Source organism: Perca fluviatilis, chromosome 4, assembly GCF_010015445.1.
Source record: "Perca fluviatilis chromosome 4, GENO_Pfluv_1.0, whole genome shotgun sequence".
Taxonomy (NCBI): domain Eukaryota; kingdom Metazoa; phylum Chordata; class Actinopteri; order Perciformes; family Percidae; genus Perca; species Perca fluviatilis.
The window spans coordinates 42,739,423-42,759,335 of record NC_053115.1 but is presented as its reverse complement, the minus strand read 5'-3'; the positions used below and the strand labels follow the sequence as shown (position 1 = coordinate 42,759,335).

General features: G+C 44.4%; 1 protein-coding gene across 1 annotated transcript in view; it reads left to right on the top strand.

Moving 5' to 3' along the window:
* Positions 1 to 19,913, top strand: part of pcbp4 (poly(rC) binding protein 4) — a 72,640-nt gene that overhangs the window by 12,255 nt on the left and 40,472 nt on the right. The window contains 4 exon segments of the mRNA XM_039797402.1: positions 10,045 to 10,161; positions 13,639 to 13,770; positions 16,075 to 16,203; positions 19,486 to 19,560. Coding sequence (XP_039653336.1) covers positions 10,045 to 10,161; positions 13,639 to 13,770; positions 16,075 to 16,203; positions 19,486 to 19,560 — 453 coding nt within the window.

The window sequence follows — 19,913 nt, the reverse complement described above, 5'->3', positions numbered from 1 at the left end:
TCTCTTTAAACGTACAGACCAACTCTCTCTGGTATTCCCGTCAGGTGTCGCATATATTACCGAGCTGTCTGTGCTCTGTCCTCAGAGGGATGAGCGCACAACATTTGAAGTTCTAGATCCTCGTGTTTGAAGTATTCGTAGAGGGCTGCAGAAACAGAACTGATTTGCAAACGGAGGGTTGTGCCAGGAAGGGAAAGAGGAATTACTCAAGCAAACAAACATCAGAGCTACAAGTTCTCTGATTCCAGCTTCTTACATGTGAATATTTTTTCTAGTTTCTTTCACTGCTCTGGGACAGTAAACTGAATATCAAGCACAAACCATCTTTCTTTCTAATATCATCGGAAGTTCTCGGAAGTGGAACAGCTTGATTTTCGACCCCACTGAGACAAAGCGAGAGCTGGGGCATGTTCAATCTTAGAACGGTGTGCACCATTGTGAAACGGTGTGCAACTGCTTTCAGATCATAGACTAAATATTCAGGGCCCTATCTCGCACCCAGCACAGCCGGTTAACTCCAGGATCTGTGCTAAGCTAGGCTAGATGGAGCCGGTTACCTCCAGGATCTGTGCTAAGCTAAGCTAGCGGTGGGTGCGTCAGACAGAGTTAGGACACACAGAGATGAGAAGGGTATGTATGGACTTGTCTAACTCTGGGGGACACGGTGAATAAGACAAAGTCCCAATAAGTCGATGTGTTCCTTTAATGTCCCGTTGATTTACTTTCGTCCCCCATTCTGATGTTTGGTCTGAACAGCAGCTGAAACTCTTTCTTCCATTGCGGGCGTGCAGACGTACCTAATCAAGTGGCTACTGGCTGTACAACCTTTCAATATTAAACTACTGAAACACCGCAAGCTAACTGGAACCTCCTAAAACGAACCGAGGTGTCACCCCTACGGAGAGATTTAGGGGGGGACGGAGATAGAGAGGAGGCAAAGAAAACAGATTGTCTTAGCCGAGGCGTTTCTGTCTGACGGCGTAACTCACAGAGCGGGAGGCATGAATATTTAAACGGTTATTTGCCTCTCAAGGACACAACACAACACTGGATGTACTATACAGTCAGACTGGATGTGGGAGCTCCGTCTTCTCTCTCATTTCTCTCTTCTTTATTCCCCAACCTGCGCTCCCTCGCTCACTGGGTATGCAAACTGGCAGAACAAAAACACACACACACACACACACACACACACACACAGATGTTCACTTTCCTTAATGAACTGCCTATAGAATCGAGTGTGTCAAGGCTATATTTTTGCACGATGCAAATGTTTTTGACAGACACACACACACACACACACACACACAGAGAGGACACTGCATGCCAGAAGTCACTTTTCATCGAGTCAATAAAAACATTGAAGTCAGGTTGTAGCTCTTCATAACGGCTTTACAAACTCAAACACACAGATATCTAGACCTACAGGGTGTCTTTCTCTCACTCTCTCTCACACACACACACACACACACACACACACACACACACACACACAGGCACACACACACACACACATGCACCGTGGCAGCATGACTCCCTAATAAAGCAGAACAGAGCAGAGTAATCCAGTTAAGTGACATGGCTGTCCATCCTTCCTCCGCTCTAAATGAAGAGTAATGGAGACAACAGACCCGACGCTGCAACAGTAAGACATCTCACTCATTAGGCTGGGAGGAACAGGAGAGGGGGCGGGGGGAGATAGACAGATGGGGGGAGAAAAGACTTGGAGTACAACAACAAGGAACAGCCAGTTTCTTACCGATGGGAGCAAGGTAGCCGGCAGCTGTGAACCGGGCTGTAATGTAACCCTACAGGACAGATGTTCAGCATCAGTCAGCGTCCATTAAAAGTTCTGTTGTTGCCGCTGACAGATTAATATTCTAAGTGTCTGACAACATTATGGAAAGGATCTCTACAGAGATAGACCTTTAAAACCTCTTTAAAATCCTTTCTGTTTAACCAGAAACAGCTCTGAAGTGTCTAGCTCTAAACCCACCAGACTCCATTTAAAAGAAACAGTACTTTCAGCGTGTATAGAGCCAACATATTTTCACATGTAAATTGGTAAACTATGTGTTTATTTCAGTCACTTAAGACACAAAAACATGGGACAGTAGGGTTATTTGCGTGACGGAGGCGGGCGTGCCCAGCATGATGTGAACAAACTGAAACAAAAGTACTTCAAATACGTCCCTGAAACAAACTGAGCACCCAGGAGAATAGTAAAAGGTTGTGCATATATATAGTATATATATGCACATACACAGTACATATATATATATATATATATACTGTGTAATATGTTGCATGTTAGAAACGAATGCTTCTTCTCCTCCTGGAAAACCTCGTGGTATACGGCAGTAAAATGTAAGCTACATCGTACAGTATGTACGCTCAAAAATGAGCTGTGCATTGTGGGTATTTTATAGTGGACTATATTAGAGTGCGGATCGGGCCGCATTTTTCTGTCTGAGCCTGGCCCGCGTCCGACAGAGCAGTAACCGAACCGAGCCCGACAGGCATTAAGATATTTATGTCCGAGCCCGACACAGTTAAAATCTCGTTTGTTCTCATACTGATGACACATGGCGCACACCTACATAATAAGCTGTTTTAAATTTAAAATGTTCAATGCCTTATCGCGCTGATGTGACCGAGCCCGACCCAAACATAATTTCTAAATATCTGTCCGGGCCCGGCCCAGCCCGTCGGGACCTGACGGTACCCGGTTCGGGTATCCATCCTCTAGACCACTGTTTTTTAAGCCAAGGACCCCTTAACTGAAAGAGAGAAGGAGCAGGGAGTAAAATGAAGTAGCATATTAAACTGGGCCTACAATAACGTGTAGGGCGGCCTAACGCCTTTACACATACCCTTTTTTTGCATAGAATACTAAGCTATTACAGTAAAGTAGGCTAATCATTGTTGGCATTATTTTATAAATCATGTTTTAATGTTACACATACATGTGGCACAGTGAATCCTTAGGATTAACTGTATCTGTGGATGTCCTTAGTGACTATACCTTACCTATAGGCCAGTAAGCAGTGGAGATTCATATTTGCTAATAATATGTTGGATTCATGTTAAGACTTTTAAATTTTTGAAAAAACTTAAAAAACTTTACAATTATTTGGGGCCCCCCCTGCATTGACTCTGAGGACCCCCTAGGGGTCCCGGACCCCCTGTTGAAGATCCCTGCTCTAGACTATATAGTGAATAAAATTAACCGTGGATGATTCGAACACTGCTACCGAATGGCGAACGCGCTATATAGGAGACTATTTCTGTGATAGGGAACGGTTTCCAACACAGCTAATGTTAGTGTTTCAGCCCTTCGTTTTATTGTGGCGCCAATTGTTTTCCCTCTGGTGGGCGTGGCTTCCAGTACGCCGCGATGCGCTCTGTTTCTAAAAGGCTGTGTCTCATTCCTCATACTTCCGTCAGTCCACTACTAATGTGCACTGACCACTTCCTGACGTAGTGCCCGCTTTGGATGGTTAGTATTGTCCCAAAAGGAACACTTATGTTAAAACACTTACCGGAAATGACGAGCGGGATGAGAGGATTTTCCTGTATGCAAATGACGAGTGGCCGGCTCGGCTCGCCGCCTCTCAAAATCTTACGAAAAGTCTTTCAAACTGACCTTTGTCGATCTGAAATGAAAACAGATTCAGCAGCTGTACGGCCTATTTCTCTCTTAACATGTTTTCAGAAAACACGTTTCGGTGAACTATCTTCGTAAAATACGAGATCGTGTTCTGAACGAAGCCGCCGTTATGGTCGGTTTTGAAATTCTCGAGCAGCCAGACCCATGTGACACGTTCGTCCAATCAGCTGCCGGTCAAGGGCTCCCTACTTTGTAGTCAAGGCGGCGCCCTTTTTGTTGCGAGTAGGGTCCATCGTTCCACACTGGACCTTTTGACCGTTTTTAGGGTATCATCAGGGTACTTTCAGAGCACTTTTAGAGTTTTTGTGTTATCTCCACTATATACTTAAAACTAAGTGTTTGAAGTGTGCAAGTAGGCGCTTTGAGACACAGCCCTGAACTTGAGAAAGGAACACAAGAACATAGAGTAGGAGTAGGTGGAGGGAGACAGGAAGCAAGAGGAAGGATGAAGGGAAGGATAGAGGGAGGAGAAAGGGAGGGACGGTTGGAGAGGGTAATTGATACCATAGGGGTTCAGTGGGAGGATCACAGGAAGGACAGGGGGTTATGGGAAATGATAGATAGGAGGGATTGTGAGACAGTGAGACGGAGGAGTTGACGTATCGATGCATTAATGATAATGAGACTGATTAGAAAGGATAAAAGGCAGGGAGGTAGAGAGGAATGAGCGAGCGAGCGAGTGGTGGAGGGATGGATAATGAGGGGGATGAAAGAAGAGAATAAGGGAACGTGTTGGGGGGGAGGAAGGAAAGGTGGATGGAAGGGCATAAGTGTGGTTAGAGGAAAGGAAGAAAAGGGAAGCGTGAAAGAGAAGGATAGAAAGGGAGATAGATAGATAGATAGATAGATAGATAGATAGATAGATAGATAGATAGATAGATAGATAGATAGATAGATAGATAGATAGATAGATAGATAGATGGATGTTGAGAGACAAAAATAAACAGATTGAGGAGGAGAGGGAGACAGCAGCTAATGTATTTTTATTGAGGTAATAGATGGCGAGAGAGCAGGAGAGAATTATTCCATCATTGTTTTATTACCCCACACACACACACACACACACACACACACACACACACACACACACACACACACACACACACACACACACACACACACACACACACACACACACACGTACAGAGAGAGCATATTCTCTCTATTTCCATAACAATGAGCGGAGTCTGCAGCGTTTCTATATAGGTGATATGAGGGACAGCACGGGGTGGGTCTCACTAATACACACTCCCAAAATGAAATACAAACACACACCCACACACACACTCACTCGCACACAACTTTAACCAGCACCCACCAGGTGTGTTAAGAAGAAACAAACTGGTATACGGTGCACGGATACACTCATAAAACACTATGCGTGCACACCAACACCACAGAGAGCAGGTTTAAAAATGTCAAAATTTACATTCTGAGCAGATGGTCCACATTTAAAGGGCCACGCCACGTTGTTCCATAACATTTTGGGGACTTGAGAGATACAGATTTGAACCAGTCTCAGGCTGTTTTCACACGTGAATCGCATGTAGAACACAACAGATCACGCACAAATCACCAAATCCTCCGTTTGGTTTAGGCCGGGAGAGGCCTGGATAGAGTGTGCAGGACGCATGACGTGACGCGTATTACACCACGGTCTCTTAGCCCGGAGTTCCAGATTTACATTTTTCCCCAAAGTCCCGAAAAACAACTTTAACCGCCCAGAAGTGGATATAAACCCTCCCAAAATTAATATTTATTATATCCAACAAAGCTAAAAAGAAGGGACAAAATCAAAGCAGCGGAGAGAGCCTGACTTTTAATATGGTTTCATTTAATATAGTTTATATACAGTACATGAACTCAGGCTGACATCTCACACATGCACACTAAGGGCCCTATTTTAACCATCTTAGCGCATGGCGTGAAGCGCCTGGCGCAGGTGCGTTTAGGGCGTGTCCAAATCCACTGTTGCTAGTTTGACGGTGGAAAAAAGTGTCGGTGCACCGGGCGCCTGGTTCTAAAGAGTTGTCCTTAGTGTCTTCATTAATCAGAGGTGTGTTTTGGGTGTAACATGCAATCAACCAATCAGAGATCATCTCCCATTCCCTTTAAAAGCCAGGCGCGTTTGGACCTTGGAGCATTGCTATTATGATGAGGATTTGCACCGTAATATTTTTATTTGTAATCTTCTGCATGTGTGTGTGCTGCTGTGCGTCCCTGTGTGTGTGTGTGTGTGTGTGTGTGTGTGCTGCTGTGCGTCCCTGTGTGTGTAACAAGCATAGTGTGCGTGCTGTGCATGAGCCTAGGAGCATTTTACTAATGCTCTGTTAAAATAACAATGAAATGCTGCGTTATTGACTTTAGACCAGGTTTTTGTTGGTTAATGGTGTGATCACTTCCCGCTGCCTCAAGATAGCAATACTCCCAGAATGCACCTGAACACATCTCCCTGTAAGACCAGCACGCCCAGAATGCACCTGAACACACCTCCCTGTAAGACCAGCACGCCCAGAATGCACCTGAACACACCTCCCTGTAAGACCAGCACGCCCAGAATGCACCTGAACACACCTCCCTGTAAGACCAGTACGTCCAGAATGCACCTGAACACACCTCCCTGTAAGACCAGTACGTCCAGAATGCACCTGAACACACCTCCCTGTAAGACCAGCACGTCCAGAATGCACCTGAACACACCTCCCTGTAAGACCAGCACGCCCAGAATGCACCTGAACACACCTCCCTGTAAGACCAGCACGCCCAGAATGCACCTGAACACACCTCCCTGTAAGACCAGTACGTCCAGAATGCACCTGAACACACCTCCCTGTAAGACCAGTACGTCCAGAATGCACCTGAACACACCTCCCTGTAAGACCAGCACGTCCAGAATGCACCTGAACACACCTCCCTGTAAGACCAGCACGCCCAGAATGCACCTGAACACACCTCCCTGTAAGACCAGCACGCCCATGGGCCTCAGATGGGCGCAGGTGCATTTGCTGTTTAAACGACGTGGGGCGCTGGACGGGAAGTCTGACAACTGGGTCCTTTTGGGCAGACCGTCACTAACTGTACTTTCAACACTAAATCAAATAAAAGCACATTGAACACACATACCTACACAGCAGCTGTACACACATCAAACACCAATGGACACACACACAAAGATGCACCCAACTAAAAACTAAAACTAGCACTTAAAGCAACACCAATGGTATATGAGATGGTCCACACTTCCTGTCTCCTAAATGGGTGTGGCCTCGTTTGAAAGTGTAGTGAACAGTGCAGTCACTCATACCTGTACCTAAATATAATAAAAACCCATTCTACATACGCATGAGCTGTACACAGGCAGACACGAAGAAGACCCACATCAAACGCTAATGGACACTAAATGCAAACTGACAACAACAAAAAACACGCACAAAGATGCACCCTTTAATATCAAAAATGTGTCCTGTTCTCTTCACAGTGTGTGTTCAGCGATAGAGAGATCAGCTGTGAGTGAAACAGACAAGGCTGATTGCTGCGAGACAGTGATTCACGCACACACACACACACACACACACACACACACACACACACACACACAATGGGCACTCTGTCTCTATGGTTTGGAGGACTTGTTGGCAAGTCAAAAGCGGAGTGCAATGTCAGCTTAGGCTCCATCTCCACCGCTACGTTTTGGTTTAAAAAGAATTATCTTCTGCTACGTTTCCCCCTCTCATTCCCCCTGCTCTGGCATTTCCCCCTCTCATTCCCCCTGCTCTGGTGTGGTGCTTTTGGCTCAAAACCCAAACGTAGCGGTGGAGATGAATGAGAACAGAGCAGGATTGTTATGCAGAAACATGTTTTATGAGGCCGTGAAAGTTTTCTTCCTCTAAAAAACCAAACCCAGTGGAGTCAGAGCTCCAGATTCTGCACCAAGTCTCTGAACTTCTGGTCTGTGTTTATCTAAACTTCCTCTAACTCTCACTTCAATTCCCTCCTGACGCCCATCCTCTCTTCTCATCCTCGTACGGTTATTACTGCACCTTCTCTTATATCTTCACCTTCTCTTCTTATCTCAAATATTTGTGCCGCCTTGTCTCTCTCTCTCTCCCCCCTCTCCTCCTGATCCCTTTCCTCGCTTTTCCATTCCTGCCCTTCCTCCTCTTCCTTTTAATAATTCTCTACCCGCACTCTTTCCTTTTCCTCTCCTCTCATTTCCTGCACTTAAATCCCATCATTCCTCCATTCTCCATCCTCCATCCTCCAAATCATCTTAATCTTTGTGTCCCTAATCTCCCGCAATATTCTCGCCTATACCTTTTTTCAGGGCTGTGCAATTAATGCACATTGTAATAGCGATTTTGGCTCGTGACGATCCCAAAAACACTGTAGTCGAGAAAAATGTGCGTGTGTTTTTGTGTCAGGGCTGTAGTCAAGTCCACCTTTGTCGAGTCCAAGACCAGGTCTAGTCGAGACCAAATGAGAGACAGTCAATACCGAGACAGCAAACAAAGAATCCTCTTCAAGACCACTCACTTACCTGTTCATAATTTATGTGATGTGAGAGACATTCAGGGCCCTATCCTGCACCTGGCGCAGCGCAAAGCCCAACGCAAGTATCTTTGCTAGGTTAAGACCGACCCAGTTGTCAGTTTCCGGTCCAGCGCCCGCGTCGTTTAAACAGCAAATGCACCTGCGCCCATCTGTGGCCCATGGGCGTGCTGGTCTTACAGGGAGGTGTGTTCAGGTGCATTCTGGGCGTGCTGGTCTTACAGGGAGGTGTGTTCAGGTGCATTCTGGGCGTGCTGGTCTTACAGGGAGGTGTGTTCAGGTGCATTCTGGGTGTGCTGGTCTTACAGGGAGGTGTGTTCAGGTGCATTCTGGGTGTGCTGGTCTTACAGGGAGGTGTGTTCAGGGGCATTCTGGGAGTATTGCTATCTTGAGGCAGCAGGAAGTGATCGTGCCATTAACCAACAAAAACCTGGTCTAAAGTCAATAACGCAGCATTTCATTGTTATTTTAACAGAGCATTAGTACAATGCTCCTAGGCTCGTGCACAGCACGCACACTATGCTTGTTACACACACAGGGACACACAGCACACACACACACACATGCAGAAGATTACATATAAAAATATTAAGCAGCAAATCTTCCATCATAATAGCAATAGCATAAGTACTGAAGTACTGGGAATGTGTGTGTGTGTGTGTGTGTGTGTGTGTGTGTGTGTGTGTGTGTGTGTGTGTGTGTGTGTGTGTGTGTGTGTGTGTGTGTGTGTGTGTGTGTGTGGAAGGGAAATGTCACAGTTGAAGGCGTTTTCATTGTTGAGTTGTTGAACAGTTTTTTTAACTTCAATAAATGCAACATCTTTTCCAATAGTAAATGAGCAATCGTGTTAAGTAATCGCCATTTTTTTTCTCCATAATTGAGCAGCCCCCCCCCCAGCCTCTTTCTTCCTCCCCCCATTTACCTCCTTTCCTAAAAGAATCTTTGATTTATTGTAATAAGTTTATTTGATACATAGCACCTTTAACAGACAGTCACAAAGTGCTTCACCTGATACAATTCCTTCCTCTCTTCCTAACTTCTTTACTTCCATCTTTCCTTCCTCCCTCCCTGCTTTCCTTCCTTCCTTCATCCCTCCCTTCCTCCCTTACTTCCTTCCTACTTTCCTTCCTCCCTTCTTCTCTTCCTTCATCCCTCCCTTCCTTCTTTCCTACTTACCTTTCTTCCTTCCTCCCCTTCCTCCCTGCTTCCCTTCTTCCTCCCTCCCTTTACTCCTTCCTTCTTTACTTCCCTCTTTCCTACTTTCCTCCCTTCCTTCTTTCCTTCCTCCCTTCCTCCCTTCCTCCCTGCCTTCTTTCCTTCCTTCCTTCCTTCCTTCCGCCCTTCCCTTTCTTCCTTCCTTCCTCCCACCTTTCCTTCCTTCCTTTCGCCCTTCCTTCCTCCCTTCCTTCCTTCCCTCCTTTCCTTCTCTCCTCCCTCTTCCAGCCTTCCTTCCTTCTCTCCTCCCTCTTCCAGCCTTCCTGGTAATCCCTCTCTCCTCCTGCATCACAGGTGAATCTCCTTTAGCGAGCGGTGGGGACCTTTGTGGCGTGAATGGTTCTCCTTCTATCTCTCTTGTCCCACATATCCCTTCCCCCCACTAATGTGTTTTCTCTCTCCCATGTTCCTCCCCTCCCCTCCCTGACCATCACCCCCCATCCTCTCCTCCACACTTTGTTCCCTTTCCTTCCCCGATGTTTTTCCTCATTTCCTCTCCCCTCATCCCTTTTCTACCTCTTCCTCCCTTCCTCCTGTTCCCCGGAAATAATTTCCCACAATCCCTTTCCCTCCCTTCCCTCCCTTGTCCCCCTCTGTTCCTCGCCCCCCAGAGCACCGCCAGGATCAACATCTCGGAGGGCTCGTGTCCGGAGAGGATCATCACCATCACGGGCCAGACGGACTGTGTGTTCAGAGCCTTCACCATGATCACCTTCAAACTGGAGGAGGTGGACACACACACACACACACACACACACACACACACACACACACACACACACACACACACACACACACACACACAGAGACCCTCTCACACACACACACACACACACACACACACACACACACTGCTCTGACCTTTCCTTCCTCTACAACATGGCTGCTGCTCTCTGCTCGGGAATGATATGTCTAAAGTCGTCTAAAAATTTCTGACCTCTCACACACTTAAACACACACACCAGCGCTGGAACAAGTACTCAGACCCTTTCACTGCAGTAAAAGTACTACTACCACACTTTAAAAATACTCTGTTACAGTAAAAGTCCTGCATTGAAAATGTTACTTCAGTAAAAGTGTGTAAGTATCATCAGGAGAACGTGAAGAGTCGGGAGGATGAGAAAGACTGGAAGAGATAGAGAGATGAGGAGAGAGTGGGGGGGGCTGTATAAAGACTGGAAGAGATAGAGAGATGAGGAGAGAGTGGGGGGGGGCTGTATAAAGACTGGAAGAGATAGAGAGATGAGGAGGGGGGGGCTGTATAAAGCTAATGAGACTGAAAAAGAGAGATTATAAGAGAGTAGGGAAAGGGATATGAAGGGATTAAATAAAGACGGAGGATAGAGCATCAGTGTTAAGCCCTCCAAAGGTCTTCTTCATCCTTCGTTCATTTAACCCTTACATTATTCTCCACTTCTCTCCTGCTTTTCTCTAGTTCTTGTCATAGCAGGCGGAATATATTTGGGTTTTGCGTTGTTCTTGACTTTAATGGAGCTGACAGAACTTAGTTCAGCTCTTATAAATCAGCACAAACGTGGCAGACATTTGGGCTGATTTACACATTTAGTTTAATCTCCCCCCCCCCTCCCCCCCTCTCTAACACCGTGTCGGTAACATACACACATCTTCAGCCTCCTGCAGAAAGTCTTCAGCTGTACCAGGATCAACCAAATCAGATGGTTGTTGTTGCCACTCAGTTCCCAGCTAGCATCGTGAAAGCGTCGGTGCGTGCGGGGGTGAGCGTGCGGGGGGAGCGTGCGGGGGGGAGCGTGCCGGCTGTCAATTACTGGGACGAGAACACGAGCGGGGGAACGGGATAAAACAAAGCTTCTGTGTGAGGTTTCTGCGTGCCGCGCCGTATAAATAACTATGTGCTGGCTGGGTGTTCCTGCAGACGGGGGGGGGGGGAGTCCCGTATTCAGGTCACGTTGATGTGATGGGCAGCTCAGACAAGACGGCGCTGCTATTTACATTGGAAATGCAACGAGGCGACGGGTCCGTCCGATGGATGCAGACTAATTGATTGAAGCAATCGTATTAAGACGAGGTGATTCAGGCCGCTGGTTATTACCTGAGTTAATTAAAGAGAGAGGGAGAGAGAGGGGGAGGGAGGGAGGGAGGGAGAGGGGTAGAGGGAGAGAGTCTTAAAGAATGAGTGGAGGGAGGGAGAGCAATACAGTACGGAGAGAGAAAGAAAAGGGGGATGTAAGCCGCCAAAGGGGTGGGGGTATGTAATGAGGAATGGGGGAGACGGCGAGGGAGGGAGAAAATAAAAGAAATGAGACACGGAGAGCGGCTGAAGGGGAGAGAGAGAGCAGATGCAATTAAAAAGCCAGAGAGTCTTTTTGTGACTAATGGACGATAAAGAAGAGAAGTTTTAAGAGAATGGAGGGGAGGACATGGGGGGGCGGGGGGGTTGGAGAGAGGCAGTGGTGCAATGTAACTAAGTACATTTACTACAGTGCTTAAGTAAATGTTGAGGCGCGCGCACACACACACACACACATATGCACAAACACGCACATACACAGGAACGCACAAACATGCACACATGTACACGTGTGTCTGTGCACACACAGACACATGCACATACACACATATACACACACACACACACATACACACAGTTGCACACACTTCTCTCTTCATGCCACTTTCTACTTCTACTCTGCTACATTTCAGAGAGAAATATTGGATTTTTAAATCATTTACACTTTATACCACAACAATTTCATCTTTTTAAAAATTCTGTTACCGCTTTAGCTACATATTGCTTGTTACTCCACTAAATTCATCTGTTACAGCTTTAGTTACTAGTTACTTTAGTTACTCCACTAAATTCATCTGTTACAGCTTTAGTTACTAGTTACTTTAGTTAATCCACTACATTCATCTGTTACAGCTTTAGTTACTAGTTACTTTAGTTACTAGTTACTTTAGTTAATCCACTACATTCATCTGTTACAGCTTTAGTTACTAGTTACTTTAGTTACTCCACTACATTCATCTGTTACAGCTTTAGTTACTAGTTACTTTAGTTACTAGTTACTTTAGTTAATCCACTACATTCATCTGTTACAGCTTTAGTTACTAGTTACTTTAGTTACTCCCCTACATTCATCTGTTACAGCTTTAGTTACTAGTTACTTTAGTTACTCCACTACATTCATCTGTTACAGCTTTAGTAACTAGCTACTTTAATTACCTTACATTCATACATTACACTCTATTTACTAGTTACTTTAGTTATTCCACTACATTCATCTGTTACAGATTTATTACTAGTTACTATTTCCTCAACTAATTCAACTGTTAAATCCATTCTAGTTACTAGTTACTTTAGTTATCTACATTCATCTGTTACAGCTTTAGTTACTAGTTACTTTAGTTACTCCACTAAATTTATCTGTTCCAGCTTTAGTTACTAGTTACTTTAGTTACTCCACTACATTCATCTGTTCCAGCTTTAGTTACTAGTTACTTTAGTTACTCCACTAAATTTATCTGTTCCAGCTTTAGTTACTAGTTACTTTAGTTACTCCACTACATTCATCTGTTCCAGCTTTAGTTACTAGTTACTTTAGTTACTCCACTAAATTCATCTGTTTACAGCTTTAGTTACTAGTTACTTTAGTTACTCCACTACATTCATCTGTTCCAGCTTTAGTTACTAGTTACTTTCCACATTAAGATTTCTGCACACAGAACACATGTAGTTTCTAAAATCTGATGTTTGATTCTAAAGTAAACTAGCCGACTATATAACGGCTACAAGTCAGCTGAGATGATGAGACCGTTAAAGACACAACTTTTACTGAAGAATGTTTGATGCCACGTTGTTTGTCACATAAAAGCAAGTCCCACAGGACGTTTCAAGCGTCAGAATATATCTGTTATTCTGTTTATTCATCAAATAACAAAGACCACGACTGAGAGAGAGAGATAAAGAAAGAGAGGGGGACGTGTGTGGAAAAGACAGATGTAGAAAGGGAGAGAGAGAGAGAGAGAGAGAGAGAGAGAGAGTCCAGGTCGGAGAGGGAGTCAGAGCGAGACAGAGAGACGTTTGACCAGAGCAAATACACTCTGTGATCTGCATCGCAATTAAAGGAATGACGGACAAGTGTGGAGAGGTTGTCTGTTCAATCAACGCTAACCTTTCACTTCCTCCCTCCCTCTCCCTCCCTCTCTCCCTCCCTCTCTCTCAGGACCTGACAGCGTTGGTAGCCAACGGCACGGTGAGCAGCAAGCCTCCGGTCACGCTGCGGCTGGTCATCCCGGCCAGCCAGTGCGGCTCTCTCATCGGGAAGGGCGGCTCCAAGATCAAGGAGATCCGAGAGGTAACAGTCTTCCAGCGGTGGGAAGTTAAATGAACAGCACATTAAAGACATTATATATGAAATAGTCTTGTTTACAATCATCACTAAATCCAGCTGCCATTTTGGACAGCTGTACCTACGGCTCCACCACTTGGACAAACCAAATACATTTCAACCCCTAAAGTTTGACGTGACATAAGTTTTCAGTTTTCAGTTTTCAGTCGGGTAAGTAACCAATCTGAAGCTTAGCAGTACAGATCCATTTGGGCTCACTATTTTGGCGAGCAACCGGTGACTTTTCAATCTAATGAGTTATAACATCTTATTAATAATGTGTAAAGTGTTCCCAACCTAATTAATAAACTAGTGCTGTCAGTTAAATGCTTTATTAACGGCGTTAACGCAAACCCATTTTAATGGCGTCGGTTTTTGTATCGCCAGATTAACGTTCTTTTTGGCCTAGCGAACTTTGTAGTTTTTTTTCACATGCTGTTGCAACAACTAGTAACGTTAGAAAAACTACAAATACCACACCGGATCTAGCTATACCAGAAACTAAACAACAACTTTTCCGTGTTGATAAGAGCATTCAAATGAGAAAAAATAATGGGACCAAAAGAAATCAAGGGACATTTAGAATAGATAGAAATGTGCGATTAATTGCGAGTTAACTATGGCATTAATGCAATTAATCGCGATTAAATATTTTAATCGTTTGACAGCACTATAATAAACCAATTACAAATCATTCCTAAAGCCTTCATAAGGTAGCCTTATGGTAAAATCTTACCGACGGTGCTCTCCATCCCATGACTGAATTTTTCACACTGACCTGAACAATAAGAAGAATAGAAACGCAGCGTGAAAAGAAAAGACCCTGAAAACTTCACAGTGGCATGCCTCTCTGCCACATCTGCTGCTTACCATTCAGCCGAAATATGACTCGCCTGTCATCGCCTTTGTGCCTGTTTCCATAGCAACATGAGTCAACTTACTGGGGTCTGAAGAAGCAGAATATTCACCTTTTACAAAATAGTTCCTCCGGTGTCATTAGAGGACAAAAATGTACGCCTGAAAAGACTGCCATAAAAATATAATACATGAATTTTAATTTCCACTTTCATTAAGTGCAATCTTGAAACTAACTTCAGTCCTGATTATAGCTACCAAATATTCATTCGGTTATTCCAATTAACACCAAACTCGACACCGTTGTTCCCAATAGGCCGCTGAGGCTCTGTGCCAAATTTGGCGTCAGTCAGCGATTAGATGGCGTTGTTTTCATTTTTTATAATAATTAGCTAAATCGCAATGTGTGCGAAGGCGCGAGCCCGATCTGCACGGAAATGTGCACGCAGACTCGGTGAACCCTCATGACAGGAAGTCGTCAAAAGAATTTTGATCGTTAAAAAAATGCGCACGTTGTAGGGGACCAGCTTTCATTTATAGAATGATACGTGTTTTTAATAACATAAATTAGGGCTTTGACTTTTGCCCAAAAATCATATTCGAAGTTCGTTTGTTTATTAATATTCGAATATATTCAAATATTTATTAATAATAGTTTGACCATTAAATGCCTTCAGTAAGACCTATATTGGTATCAAACTTAAGTATTTTTGTAATGAAAAGTCAGACCCTGGATTAAACACAAACAGTGTGCTTTCGACAGGAAGTTCGGAGCTTTCACCGTAGCCTACGTAAGTGGTCTGATGTTTATACTCGTGTGCTGGTGTGTGCGTCGAGCCAGCGTGTGTGTGTGTGTGTGTGTGGGCAGTGTTGCCAATTTTGCGACTTTTCAGACCCCCTTAGTGACTTTCTTTCACAAAAGCGACTAGCGGCACGCAACGGGATTTGGAAATGCGTGAAAAAGCCTCGGAATCTGAATTGAAACGTTTACAAGAAAAAAATAATGGCCATAACAGGTTCGAATATTAAGGGATGCCTAATATTCGTTTGAATAATCATAAATATACCAATGATATTCGAATAACGAAGTTCGGAGTCAAAGCCCTAACTATATCATTTCGTAGTCTGGGGTGTGTCAAAAATAGGCAACAACATAGGTTTTGATAGGGTTTTGTGTAGTGGGGGATTAAAAAACACACACACACACACACACTCTTGTACATAAGAAGACAAAAAAGTGTGAATGTGCCTACAAAAACTGCCAAAAAATATTAAATATATTAATATTAAATTCCTCTTTCACTAAGTTCAGTCTTTAACTAACTTCAGTCCATGCGTGCCTGTGTGTGTGTGTGTGTGTGTGTGTGTGTGTGTGTGTGTGTGTGTGTGTGTGTGTGTGTGTGTGTGTGTGTACAGACGACCGGTGCCCAGGTGCAGGTGGCAGGTGACCTCCTCCCGAACTCCACGGAGAGAGAGGTGACGATATCGGGGAGCCAGGACGCCATCATCCAGTGTGTCAAACTCATCTGCACCGTGATTCTGGAGGTACATGTTCAATCTGACACAGTCGGATCAATGTCTGTCTCTGCAGCTGCTAAATGCTCGACAGCTATTCTCTGCCTGTCTGTCTGCCTGTCTGTCTGTCTGCTGCTGAGTGTACAGAGGCTTTCTACAGCTTCTTCTGTGAAAATGACTCTATGAGAGCAAACCAGAGGCCGTATGACAGAAACCTCCTCAGATAGGGAGAGTCTAAGATTGGATTTTTTCCCCATCAGGATTTATCGAAGCAAATGCTAACTAACTTTAGGAATCTGATCTTCCTTCATCCTGATTAGTAAATCCTAAATACTCGCTCCAACACTGGTGATCAACTTTTTCTGTCCCTCACCTGGCTAAACAACGGTTGTTTTTCTCATTGAAACATACATTAAAGCATTAAAAGAAAAATGGAGCAAAAACACGGCCATTGGTCCGTTGCAATCCGGGCCCCCCAGGAAGTGTGCCAGGCTTGAAGCCAAGTTGACATAGCGGCCACAGGGTGGAATTACAAACCCTGGACGTGAAGCCCTCTGGCCCAAAAATACTTGGAATACAATGAAATAATTTTATGCACCACAACGGGCCCATGTCGCCAGGTCGGCCTCTCCAAAGCTGCTCGGCTGACGGCAGGATCACGGCCCGTCTCATCCACCAATGAGAACATGCGGTTGGGGTTGGCCCGATAGCCTCTCTGTGAATAAGTTCCGCCTGTTGACATTTGGTTGGTTGTAAAGCAATAAAAGAGACGCCAGACCGATTGAACAAGACTGCTGACACCGGCGACGGACTGGCCATCTGGAATTTGGGCAAATGCCAGAAGGGCCGCCCCTATTGGACCCCTATGGGCCACTACTAAAAATGTGTCCATGGTTCATTTAATTTATGCACGCACCCACACATGTTCAACGCCTTTCGCATTGCAGAGGTGGAAAAAGTACTAAGCTATTGTACCAATACTTTGATGAAATATTACTCAAGTGCAAGTGAAATTACCTATCTGAAAAATAACTCAAGTAAAAGTAAGAAGTAGTTCATTTAAAATGTCCTTCACGTAAAAGGTACTTAGAGGTACTAACATTAAAAGAACTCCACCAAACTACTCAATACAGTAACCTGAGTAAATGTATTTCGTTACTTTCCACCTCTGTCGCATTGTCACATTATCATTCAGTGCATTGTTAGTCCAAACACATTCACTGTGGCTTCTTGAGATGTTCAACTAATAACAAAGTTTCTCTCTGAAGTTTTTAAATTGAAAGGCGACACAGCGAGCGGCGCTGCACAGGTCATTATTTCACGGATTCATATTTTATCCCCAAAGAAACTCGTCCTTTTTGCTTGGCGATGAAGTCTACCTGCCTGCTCTCAATTAACATGCCATCAAAGTGTTTTTTTATGCGATACCATCCGCCTCTCCAATAATCTTTCAAACGGAAACACTGGAATCTATAATTCACGATGGTGTTAGAATTAATCGGCGGCGGCGGTTGTTAAGATGAGCTACAGGACGTCTCGGAGATTATATGGGGTACACGGTGAAATCAAAGGCTGCCTGGGGCTCATCGGTATTCCAGGCGCCTTCGCTCGCGGGGGGGTAAGAAAGGAAATAAAAGTGCTGACCTGAGCTATACTCGTTCACGGTCGAGCAGCGCCGCAATCAAAGAGTTGTCACCGTCCACGTGGAGCTCCATCCTCTCCGTTCACGCGTTTCGGTTTGATCCTAAGTAAAGAAATCTTTTGATCTGGTTTGGCCCTCCGATGGACGGCCGTCTCGCTGCCCTCCACCCAGTGCATGCTGGGACAGGATACGCGCTGACCCTTGCATTATTGGACTTATCTTCACTACCACCATGACACCCCCTCTCATAGAGCACCTTACCATGCAGACTGAACCACAGGGTCAATCCCTGCCCTGTCACTGCAGGCCTCTCATGCTTATACATCCTTCAGTATATTCATGTGGAGTTTTTATTTAGTATATTTTCTTTTATTGTCCATATTAATCATGTGGATTTGTTATTTTATCATCCTTTTTATGATGTATATGTATGTTGTGTGTGATGTATTTAAGCTACTGGGACCTTGAATTTCCCCTTGGGGATCAATAAAGTATCCATCTACCTACCTACCTACCTACCTACCTACCTAAGATCAGCTTAAAGATCAGCAGAGAATAAACTTCACATTTAGATAACTAAACCCCCCCAGCCAAATACCTGCACATAAGTCTTTCACAGAAACTAGGGAAACACTGCCTTAAACTGACCCAAATTAAGACCCCAGACCCCCATTTGATACATCCTTAGATGTCTGGTTTATCTCCCCAACTCAAAGATAGTCAGTTTACTGTCACAGAGGAGAGAAGAAACTAGAACAATATTCCCATTTAACCCTCTGAGGATGAAAGCTGCTCCCGATGTTTGACAAAACTCCAACTCAAAAAGCAATATTACAAAATTTCATTTCAGAATAATTTTTTTAAAAACTATTTTAATCACACATAACCCTAAAGACTTTGGTGAACTCATTTCAAGCACCGAAACAATTCGTACAACACGTCATGAGTTAAGGTTTGTTTTCACAAAGAGATTTGAGGAATTTCAAAAAGCGGACTTCAACTTTTCAACTTGAAATGTGGGCGTCACCATACGGGAAGCTGAGTTTGTCCTGAACATTTTGATGTGAAACACATGGGGCTCAGTTAGATGCAAATAATACCCTGAAAAGGTAAATTTAAGAAGATGTATGACAATACCCTTAGAGCAGGGGTCTCCAACAGGTAGTTCTCCAACTACTGGTAGCTCGGGAGCAGGTTTCCGGTTGATAAACTGAGACCCAAAATGACCACGATATTGAAAGTGAGGTAACTAACTTTGTGGGCCATAAAAGTGTAGAGTGGTCACGTATTTCTTGGACCCTGATGGGAATATTTTCAGTAATGTAGCTATAACTATGTGCGCTAAAAGAAGTATAAAATAGGCATGAACCTTGACATGAAGTGAAGATTTTTCATAAGCTTTGGGTGTTGCAATTTCATACGTGTCCAAACAGTAGCTTCATTCAGCTTATGTGTGTTATGTAAATAAATGAAGGCAATGTGATGCAAGTAGCTCTTGGCCGCTGTAGTTTTTCTTTTTAAAGTAGCCCTTAGATAAAGAAAGGTTGGAGATCCCTGCCTTAGAGGGTTATTAACGAACTGGAATCAGAGAGTGTTTACTTCATTTGATTTCCCACTCTGAGATGCTTGATAAATATTTATTTTTCTCCCTTTTCAATCCTTCTCTGAAGTCTCCTCCAAAGGGAGCGACTATTCCGTACCGCCCCAGCCCGACCCCGGGAACCGTGCTGCTGGCAGGAAACCAGGTGAGAGGATGTCATTTCTGAAGAAATAGTGGTGTGAATGCTGTACGCTGAAAGGCTGACGCTCCACTGGATGCTGGCTTGAATGTGTAAGAAGAACGTAAAGTAGTGGGAATAGTTGAAATAGCAGGAATGGGTTTAATTAATGTGAATGTCATTGAATAATTGAATAAACCGGATGTAATATTTGTAGTGTTTCTCAGGGATGCACCGAATCCAGGATTCAGATTGGGCTGAATATTGGGCTTTTTGACGGGGTTGGGTTTCTGCCGAACCTTAGAATTTTCTCCCACTGAACCGTACGCTTGCACTACACGTGCTACGCTGGTCGCCGTAATGACGGCGCCGTTGATTAC